This window comes from Antennarius striatus, chromosome 16 (genome assembly GCF_040054535.1).
Source record: "Antennarius striatus isolate MH-2024 chromosome 16, ASM4005453v1, whole genome shotgun sequence".
NCBI lineage: Eukaryota > Metazoa > Chordata > Actinopteri > Lophiiformes > Antennariidae > Antennarius > Antennarius striatus.
Genome location: NC_090791.1, coordinates 17,959,090 through 17,970,325, shown reverse-complemented (window position 1 = coordinate 17,970,325; position 11,236 = coordinate 17,959,090). Strand labels below are relative to the sequence as shown.

The 11,236-nt window shown below is 40.5% G+C and overlaps 1 protein-coding gene across 1 annotated transcript; it reads left to right on the top strand.

Annotated features, from left to right (window-relative positions):
• Window positions 1-2,604: 2,604 nt before the first annotated feature.
• On the top strand, window positions 2,605-9,804 carry pyya (peptide YYa). Its single transcript, XM_068337895.1, has 4 exons — window positions 2,605-2,723; window positions 4,623-4,810; window positions 9,268-9,348; window positions 9,436-9,804. The coding sequence occupies exons 2-4, from the start codon at window positions 4,623-4,625 to the stop codon at window positions 9,458-9,460; spliced, it is 294 nt and encodes a 97-aa protein (XP_068193996.1). The 5' UTR covers window positions 2,605-2,723; the 3' UTR covers window positions 9,461-9,804.
• Window positions 9,805-11,236: the final 1,432 nt, after the last annotated feature.

Genomic DNA, 11,236 nt, shown 5'->3' with positions numbered 1-11,236 from the left:
AAGAAGCGTGTCCAGGTTGGATGGAACGAGTGGAGAAAAGTGTCAGGTGTGATGTGTGATAGAAGAGTTTCAGATAAAATGAAAGGAAAGGTGTACAAAACTGTGGTGAGACCAGCGATGTTGTTTGGTCTAGAGACAGTGTCACTGAGGAAAAGACAGGAGACAGAGCTGGAGGTAGCAGAGATGAAGATGCTGAGGTTCTCTCTGGGAGTGACCAGGAAGGATAGGATCAGGAATGAGTACATCAGAGGGACAGCACATGTTAGAGGTTTTGGAGATAAAGTCAGAGAGGCCAGACTGAGATGGTTTGGACATGTCCAGAGGAGAGATAGTGAATATATTGGTAGAAGGATGCTGAGTTTTGAACTGCCAGGCAGGAGGCCTAGAGGAAGACCAAAGAGGAGGTTTATGGATGTAGTGAAGGAGGACATGAAGGTAGTTGGTGTGAGAGAAGAGGATGCAGAAGACAGGGTTAGATGGAGGCAGCTGATTCGCTGTGGCAACCCCTGAAAGGAAAAGCCGAAAGGAAAAGAAGAATCAAATCTGTTTTGTAATCCAGCCAAATAATTACATTTATAAGATTACATTACTTGATTTGTGATGGACACTAATATGTGATTGCTTTTTTCTCCACTGCTGTGATATTGCATTGCCCCTCCTACTAGATTTATTATGCAGTTATGCGATCCTTCTTTTACCAACAGTATCCTGATATAAGACTATGCTAACTAACTGAACCAGCCTTCGCTGCAGGAGACTGTTCATTACTTATAAGTGGAACATGATCCAACACTGAAATGATACATGAGAACAGCTAGTTCAACGCTGAATTTCAAGAATGAAACTGTATACAGATGTAAGTTAATGGATTGTCTTCGCTGGCCACCTTGTGCATGATGTTGTCCAAATACCACCAATTAAAACCAAACTAAGAGACTGAAGCTGACAGTAGTGCGTGTAGTTCTATCATTATCACAGTGTACATATGATTATTAGCTCTCAGAAGTTAACTGAAAATAAACAAGCAAAGAATTAGAAAGTATTGGATGAATTGAAATTTTACTAGATGGTGCAATCCTGATCTTGATGTAGATTATCACCAAATGTGTTCCATCTCTGGAATATGTTAGGGTCCATCTTTAGTGTAAAATTTATGTATAACTATTGATTAATACTATAAAACAAACATACCAACAAACCGAACCAATTAAAAGCCCCTTGGTGGAAAAATCTAGAGAGAAATCCAGAGAAAATCTACAAGAATGTTCAAAAGAATTCAAAAGAATCTTCTTTTAAATGGCAAAAGGGGGAGAGTTCAGATTGTCTCATTCATGTTGTGGTAATCAATCATGTGATAAGTAAACAGTTTTTAAAAGGGTTGTGGTGTCAGTCTGTGCATACATCAATGATCTATTTCAGACTAACATAGATCTAATATCTTTTGACTTATTATTATTTTGTATTGTTGCTCAGACAGTATCCGCCACCACCATGTGTTTCTGTGACATGTTGTCCCAACAAATCCAATATGACTACAGAAAAAAAAATCAGAGCTAAGGGTTAAATTTGAAAAACTTGGTATAATGTAAAAAATAATATTAGTTCAATTTAATCATAGACTTCCTTCGATTTTGCCTGAGCAATGGAGCAGTGTGGCTGATCTTCAAAGTCCAGGTTCATACAGTGAAACATCTACAGCATATTGTTGTGGTATAATAGTCTACCCAACCTGGCTCCCTAAGAACCTGGTGATAAAGTTACTGTCAAGATCACCACAAATCACAGCGTCTCTCCTGCTGGAAGGTGTTTTAGTTGATTTTCTTTTTCTTCTTTGAGATAGCTGTCAACTGTTATTGGCTGCTTTTCAGTCTCCTGGTTGAACTTTGCAGATTTATCAAACTCCTTTCTCTGTGGAATGACTGCATGACTGTGACTTTCTAGCATCTATATTGATCATCAAAGCGTAAGAGAAGTGGACCAGTCCCACCTTTTGATGATTTGTGTGAAAGGAGTTTCAGTTTTTCCATCTCGCTGCTGCAGCAGATCAGAGTTCTACCTAGTCGCAGAATCCGAAGCCTCCACTGAAAGGGTCAGAGGCTGAGACACTGGCTGGAACTCCAGCTTCTTCATTCAAATTGGTTTCACTATTTCTCCATATATCTATTACATGGAGTCACCCTGGCTCACATTCTCACGTTCTGGCTCACATTCTGTCTTCTTTAGTGGAGGTCATAGGTCAAGCTATAGCTAAGGTACTGTATGTTTGAGGACCCTGACAGCTGGAAACCAGTTAGGGCGTGGGCTTTTCACTCCGAGTATATGAAAACAAAGTAAAGAGTTTTTCCACTGATGAGTGTCACGGCCTGAAATGTCATCTTTTCACTCCACCACAAACACAAGCCTGACTGCGTGACCGGCGCGTCAGCAGCGTCTCCATCATGATGATGATGATGATCATCATCATCATCATCATCATCGTCACCGTCTGACGCACTCGGTCTGTTCACCCAACCCCACACGTAACACGCGCGCGCACGAACACGCGCATCGTGGCGTAGCCCCGCCCTCTCCCGCCGCTTCTTAACTATATAAATCAACGCTGTCGGAGTTTTGAAGACATGAGCAGCGACACGCAGAGCAAAAACTAACCGAAGAGAAGAAAACAAACACCTCTGCTGCTATCAGAAACCACGTGGGTCTCACATTTCTCACCTCTTCTCACAGTAAGTGTTTTTTCTTGAAGTTTATTCATTCATCGCAGGGTGGGACATCCGCACCTGATTCCATCAGAAATAAAATGTTTTATGCAAATTGTAGGCTTGAATGCATGTTAGATATTTGCAGAATATCTCAAGAGGCAAAATAAAAAAAACAAACACTTTTTTTTTCGACTTCTTGAAAACGTTGTTGAGTTTTTTTTCTTCTTCTTTTGAGCAGATGTTTTATTAGTTCAGAAATCTGTTGAGGCACAGCGCGCATTTAAAACTGATGCATAAAAAATGCCTCGGTTCGTGTGCTACTGCAGACGGACTTTTCTTCTGTGGGATGGCTTGAGTCAGATCACCTGTAGAAGGTGATGCGTTCACATCCACGGACAACACCCGCGCTTTTCATCCACATTCATCCATTCATGGCAAGCACTTTTTGCAGCCATAAGATTGTGGCGTGTTTTTGTTATATTTCAACATTAAATTACAGAGATATTCAACAGATGATTTGATCTAGCTTGAAATGTCTTAATCGGAAAAATTAAAGAAAATTAATTTACAGACCAAGTAAACTCAAAATTTTCATTTACCATTCTCTTTTGAATAGGGAGTCTTACATCCTATATAATTATTCAGTTTCATTGTTTTAGGATGCAGCTCAAGCATGACGTTTATATGATAAGCAATTTTGCTTCAGAGAGATTGAAACTATCTGATAATTAATTGTGATCTGTAACCGATCACCAATGGCTCCCGATGGCATCTGGTGACCTCACACGAATGACCCGAGGCACATGGTCCTGATACAGACTGAATCTCACAACACCAAGCAAAAAGTGTGAAAGAAAAATATGAGGGGAACCAATTTAAATATTTATTTTATTGGTGCTAGATGACAAAAATTTGCTTGTGACTATTAAGATTAACATAAGAACATTAAAATAGAATTAAGACAATAAAAACAAGATTGAAAAAAACACCGAAAGTAGCAGGTTGATGATGCAAATAGTGTGTGTGTGTGTGTGTGTGTGTATGTGTGTGTGTGTGTGTGTTTGTGTGTGTGTGTGTGTGTGTGTGTGTGTGTGTGTGTGTGTGTACGTGCATGTGTGTGTGCGTGTGTAATATATATATATGTGTGTGTGTGTGTGTGTGTGTGTGTGTGTACGTGCATGTGTGTGTGCGTGTGTAATATATAAATATACTGTATATGTATATATATATATATATATATATACTGTATATATATATTACACACGCACACACACATGCACATACACACACACGCACACACACACACACACACACACACACACACACACACACACACACACACACACAATTCATGGACCTGTGCCGTGCATACACAAGAAAATAATTCTAAAATGAATAGTTGTTACACTTGTATATGTCAGCAATCACACTTTATTAAATGAAAATAGTTTTTACACGACAGCTGTCAGAGAAATGATATTCACTGGAAAGCGTTTTTTTTTTCAGCTCTTCATTTTTGTTTTATTTGTTGTTGCACTGAACCCAGTTACTGTATTGTGAGATTCTCTTTTATTCTTAATGATGTTTATATTTTATTCCGGTTTGGTCATGATGTCTAGTGTTTAGACATCTAGAAGCTCTGCTCTCTTATATCTTTGCAGAGTGAACCCAGTCAGTCATAATAGTTATTATTGTCCATTCACTTCATCCAACCAAGCAGAATTCATACAGGTGAGTTAATAAATGAATTTACAGCCTGAAGACTTTTGTCTTATTTATAACGATGCACTAAATATTCCTGTGATTAGAAAACAAAGAATAAATGGCTTCAGCAGTTCTTGTGGCACCACCACTTTCTCGTTTGGTTATTTTGTCAGAGTATTAAAACTTCCTTTCTACTCCGCCCTCACTTCTCCTCCACAGATGGCCGTGATACTGAAGCCGTGGACGGTGCTGGTAGCCGTGGTACTGTGTGTGCTGGTGTGTCTGGGATCACTGGCAGATGCTTACCCCCCCAAACCTGAGAACCCCGGTGATGACGCCCCACCTGAGGAGCTGGCCAAGTACTATACTGCCCTGAGACACTACATCAACCTGATCACCAGGCAGAGGTGTGGACACACACGTACAGTACATGAACTACAGATTTAACAAATGTGTTGTCATCATCCAGATTTTAAACCCCACATCTCAAATGTCAATCTGTCTGTGAGGAGATCAGGAGGTTGAGCAGGTCATGACTCTGGCTCCCGGTTAGACTTCCAGGATTCCTGACTATAATGTCTATAAGGCATTCCTTCCAGTGTTTATCCACTTCTGTAAGAGTAAAATTTTTATCAGTGTATCAAAACTGTTTGGGTTTTTTTGTAATTAAAAAAAACAAAACGTGCAGCTGAGGTGAATTGATCGCTCCAATCTGTCAGTCGGTATGAGTGTCAGAGGGAATGCAGGACTCTTCAGGACTCTTTTCAGACTATTGTACCTTTGGACTAAAGAAAGACGGTGGTAACAGCATTTAGTTTGGTCACACGAGACAAAGACAGTTAAGCTAATAGACTAACTAGAATAGAGAGTAACTATTTTCTTCCATTATGTTTCACGCATGTTGAACATTAACAATAAAACATCTGCACACAATAAGATCATGTCAATAGCCTTTCCATTCAGATTTGACACCAAACTGAATCAGAAGTTTTAGCTACAATCTGATCTCAGATCAGTTTGACTCATTGTCAAAATCTCCTCATACTCAAGACATGCATGTTACATAATACTGCTAAAATTAAAAACATGTCCTACAACAACCTTTTACAGTCCCTGAGGATGAATTAAAAATTATGGCGGGTTGTCATGAAGCCACGAGGTCTTCTGACTCATCCTTCCTATATATTAAACCAACCCTTCCCCAAACTTATTTTGGTCTGTAAAACTGTAATCATAGCTAAGCTGGGTTTTGTCATGGATGCCTCTTTCCTTTCACATTGGTTTATGCAAGTCCCCATCGTGAATTTTATGAGTTTCCCGCTCATACTTAAGCTCGGAGCTCTCCTCCTCCTGCTCCTCAAACCTTGCGCCCACACGGGCGATTAGATTACCGCACTCTCCAAAACCTCCAGGCCCCAAAATCAACAAGAGCAGAGCAATAATCAACGCAGATGGACCCAAGAGAGAGTCCCAAATCCAGTTAGAGGGGCCTGAGCTGAGTCCTGCTGCTCTCAGGTATAAAAGTCGCTATGGAATTGTCAGAAGGGATATTTTTGATTTGAAGCAGTCTATCTCATCCGTTCTTATTCGTGAGAACCAAATAGGTCATTGATATTTAGATATTTGACTCCTAATGACATGAAAAGTCAATTTGTCTCAAGTTTAAAGTTTATACATCTCACCAGCTGATGCAAATGAAGACATATGTGATAAGAGAAGTCATGACTCTGTGAGGGTCTCTCTGTATTGGATTAAATGCTGGGGAAAGATGGCTGTGCTTCACTGATGGATCTGAGCTGTCAGCTGCCTCTGATCCATAACGTTAGACTCACAATATGGAAACCAGGACAAATAGAATGGAGTCTTTAATGGTTTGGTGCTGAATTTCACAATAGACTTCCAAGCTGAGCTGTGTGACAGTTCATCAGTTGATACCTCAAACCATTCAGTGCTTTAACCTTAATTTAACATTTAAACCCATTAGACATCCCAAACGTGAACAATTAAAAATATGACATTACAGTATTTGCTTCTGGATACTTAACATCTTACAATAAACCACAGTGTCACAGAAACTTAGAGATTAGTATAACATTTTCATACCAAATTCAAGTTTCAGTGGAGGTTTTCCTTAAAAGTTATGCTCAGAGTTTCAATAGAATTAGCTGAGAAAGAATTGAAGAGCTAATGATTAAAAATGCAAACAATTCTTACAATTTGAGATAAAATGAGGTATATGTGTGAACCGCTCCGTCAGAGGAGCAAAAACAATGGAGTTGGAATCAACATCAAAAATAAGTGTATGTCGTCGTTTACATTTACACAGCAAGTTGACAAGAGGGCTCTCGCCAAGATTACATTTTTATTTGAACCCTTTTTCAACTGGTCTCTTATCTAAATTTTACAACATATCACCAACTGAGTTTTTATTTGTCAAAAACTGTTTCCACCAACAATGCTGCCTGAACCTACTATCAACCACTTGTTGGATCAGCCAATCACTTCATAGTATTACTGGGTGGTAAACAAAACAAACAACTTGACAGCTGTGGTAGAACCAGTCAGAGGCGGATGTCAGTTATACCATTGGACTTCTTCCATGTGTCATGTTCCTAACTCCTGATGCCTGAGCCTCTCTCCCCACTGAAGAAAGGAGCTACTGTCACCCCATATATTTATTATTTAAATGTTGGAGACACTGAACTGGTGGCACAGCAGTGCAGTGGTTAGCGTTGTCACTGTCCAGGTCCCAGTCCTTTCTGTGTGGAGTTTATATGTTCACCCCATGTCTGCGTGGGTTCTCTTTGGGTTCTAAAGCTTGGATGAATGGATGGATGGAAGGATGGATGGATGGATGGATGGATTGATTGATGGGGGGATGGATCAAAGCAGTCATTCATTCAGTCTGGTTTTGTGACTGGATGTTGGACGGCTGCAACACTGGCAACTCTTACAAAGTTAACACAACTTTCCAAATAGATACTATATACTTATACTATATTATACTATATTTGCTTAACAAACCACAAATGCAGAATCTAAATTTTGCTTTTGTCACTTAACTAATATATTTAATCTTAGTGAAGTTTCACACGACATCCTACAGCTAAGATAATTGGACACACCCTTTAGAAAAACAGTGTTGTTAAATGGACCTCTATATTTTACAAATCCTGCCGGGTCTCCTTTAGCCGGTACACTAGAGATAGACAAGATGGAGAGGAAGACAGACACCGATAATAAGATAAGAGCTGGACCAAGAAATCAGCTGGATGAATGGGTGAAGATGGGCGATTGTCAGAGGGAAAAACATTTTTTATTCTAATGGGTCTCACTGTGTGACAGCTGAGACGGCGTGTATCCTACAGGCCAAACACAAACACACCTTCCTGTGTGTGCAATGAGCCATAAGATTGGGTGCTGGGGTGATATGGAGAGGTGGAACAGGTGGTTGATGGGAAAGCAGAGGAACTGCAGGTCACGTTGCAGGGGTTATGTTGGATGGCTGTTTCGTGCACACACACATTACAGCGTATGGAGTAAAGTTTGTGTTAACGCCTCTGTGGTTTTACATTTGTGGCTCACTTGGGGCTCTGGCTTCCTTATCAAGGGTGTCACAAGACCCCCCAGAGAGGCACACACAGTCTGACTGTGAAATGAAAGCATTAGAACAAAGTAGGGGAAGTGAACCAATGTGTCAATAGATAGAGAGAACAGTACAAGAGGGCGCAGATGACAGATGGAGACACAAAGAATATATAAGGGGGCTGCCACAACGTTCCAAACAAAACCCTTAAAGATTTGAGTTATGTTTTTTGAGGAAAAATGTGTTATATCTGCATTTGTTCCAAAAACAAACTTGTGACAACCTTGAATGTGTCAAAAAAAATCTCTAAGGGAGCGTCCAGCCATTCTACTGGGGAAACTCATTTCAGCCGCTTGTATATGGGATCTTGTCCTTTCGGTCATGACCCAGAGCTCATGACCATAGGTGAGAGTAGGAACGTAGATTGACCTGTAAATCGAGAGCTTCGTCTTGCGACTCAGCTCCTTCTTCACCACAACGGACCTATACAGCGACTGCATCACTGCAGAGGCTGCACCGATCTGTCTGTCAATCTCATGTTCCATCCTTCCCTCACTCATGAACACTCGTGAGGACATTTAACACATACATTATAGATGAAAATCTATCTGGTAGACTGAAAATATTTGTTGCCAAATATTGCACTCACTCTGTTAATTTACTACCCCAAGATAATTAAACTCCTCCACTTGGGGCAAAGACTCCCCACCGACCTGAGGAGGGCACACCACCCTTTTCCAATCAAGAACCATGGCCTCAGATTTAGAGGTGGTGATCTTCATCCCACTCGCTTCCCACTCAGCTGCAAACCACCCTAGTGCATGCTGAAGGCCCAGGTTTGATGAGCCCAACAGGACAACATCGTCCGCAAAAAGCAGAGATGAAATCTTTTGGTCCCCAAACCAGACTCCCTCCGGATCCTGGCTGCGCCTAGAAATTCTGTCCATAAAGATTATGAACAGAACCGGTCATAGAGGGCAGCCCTGCCGAAGTCCAACATGCACCTGGAACAAGTCTGGCTTACTGCCGGCAATGCGAACCAAGCTCTGGCTTCGGTCATACAGGGACCGGACATTAAACTCATGATTGCATTCATCCTCTGGGGCCCAAAAAGCACAAGTTCATGCCAATGCATCAGCAGGTTTTGAGGTATTTCATTGAATATCATTTAGCACACAAGTAGTGCAAGAGATTACCAGAATTCATTTTTTGTGTGCCAATCAATCCAGTGGTTTTGCTGCTGACGTGACTATATATGCTGTCGTCTCACTCTGGCAGGTATGGAAAGCGTTCAACTCAGGAGGACGTGGTTGCAGAGCTGCTGTTTGGTGGCGATAATAACAGAGACCAGAGATCAAGGTAAAGACTGTGACACGCGTACGATGAAAGACTGATCTGCAAGGACACGTAACACAGTCTCACATTCCTCCTTGTGTTCCTCCGTAGATTCGATGACTCCTACATGTGGTGACTCTGCCACCTCTCTCCATCCTCATTGGGCATTCCCTCTGGGTTCATCCCACAATGCACCTGGAGGGGCCGACATGTGCCTCTCACCTCTGACCCCTGAATCAATAACCATCACTGACTGGAACATAAGCTTTCTGCATCTCTCGTCACTGTCTCGCATCTCTTTCATCACAACAAAATTGTACATAATTTATTATTGAAATAAAATCTATATGTATAAGACCTGATCAGACGGTGGAACTGTGTCTGTGGATGTGAGCATTCATGTCCTCCTACTGTCCAACTCTGTTTAGAGCAGAAAAATCTTCTCTTATTGTTGCTTCTGTAAAAAGTATTGTCAGAATAAATGAATAAAAACTTTTCTCTGTCAATGAAATTTGTTGATTTTGAAAGTTTTTTCTTTTACTCAGAATGATTAAGCATCAATTCACAATGATGAGTGTTGATGTTTCAGAGTCATTCAAAGCTTTTTCTTGTCGATAATGTCAATGATAATTTTTACCACAGCATGACTGATACATTAGTTGTACATTTATTCAAAGAAATATAAAACCTGATTTGTCTTTTAATTGCTGATCAACCTGTTTGTGTGTGTGTGTGTGTGTGTGTGTGTGTGTGTGTGTGTGTGTGTGTGTGTGTGTGTGTGTGTGTGTGTGTGTGTGTGTGTTTCAATAAAATACATCCACTACAGTGTGTCACTCAGCTCAAAAACCCACACAGACTTACTTTTTTTAAAAGCTCTGGAATTCCATGAGTTTGTAGTTATTTAGTGAAAGTCACTCAAACTTTCAAACCTAGAATGCGGTTCATTAGTTGGGAATTGTTTTCAGCATTGAACTCATACAGAATTTCACAGCAGGACTGTGTATGTGGGACTGAGTCAGACAAACTAAATTACGACTGTTCACACTAGAGGAACATGTCACCCAGAGCTATAGTGTGACTCATGATGAGTTTGTAATAGTTCAGGACAACAACGGAGCTCTTTTGGGCTCAGATTAATAAGATAAATCAGGCTCTCAAGCTTGTCATCAAAGAGACAAATATATAAAGGAGGAATGCTCACTGTGCAAGTCTGTCAGCATTGCTTTTGTGGTTGATATTGATTTACAGTAAAAAATGTTAAATGTAAAGTTGAGGATTCCTCACCACCAGATTTTCACATTGAGACTCATTGGGATGCTTTTACGGAACATCTGCTGCACTGGTTTTCAGCACATAAAAAGAAAGCAAAGCTCTTCGTCCAAAGCAAACAGAGGAACAGTTGAGAGTGTTTAGGGTCAGGACAGACTGTAGAAGTCAGATGGAATTGAAATTGGAATCAGTTCCAGTACGTTTAGCCTCTTCAGGAAGAAAGTCTCATTGAACATAATGAGAAACCAGAAACACAAACATTACCACTAGTGTGAACTGGAAACTTCAAATGACATCACAGTTAATTAGATAAGCATGCTGAACCTGAATGCAGAGGTCTTTGGTCCTGGAGAACCTACGTCCTCTTCAGTAGCTCAGTCTAGGATCATCAGACAAGGAGGTAATCTTCAATGTTTATGAATTGTATAATTACCTGTAGCAGCAAAAACTGACACACAATGGAAACCTGATGGAGGTGTGCAATGTAGGCCAAGGAGACACCTGCTAAATTAATGAGTGTCAGCGGGAAGCAGAAATGATCTCTCACTTTTCTCAACACTAGGGTAAAATGTTTTGTTTTCACTGAAAATATCATACATCTATCTTAAAATTCTATAGGAGGTAATAAATATTAAAGACATGA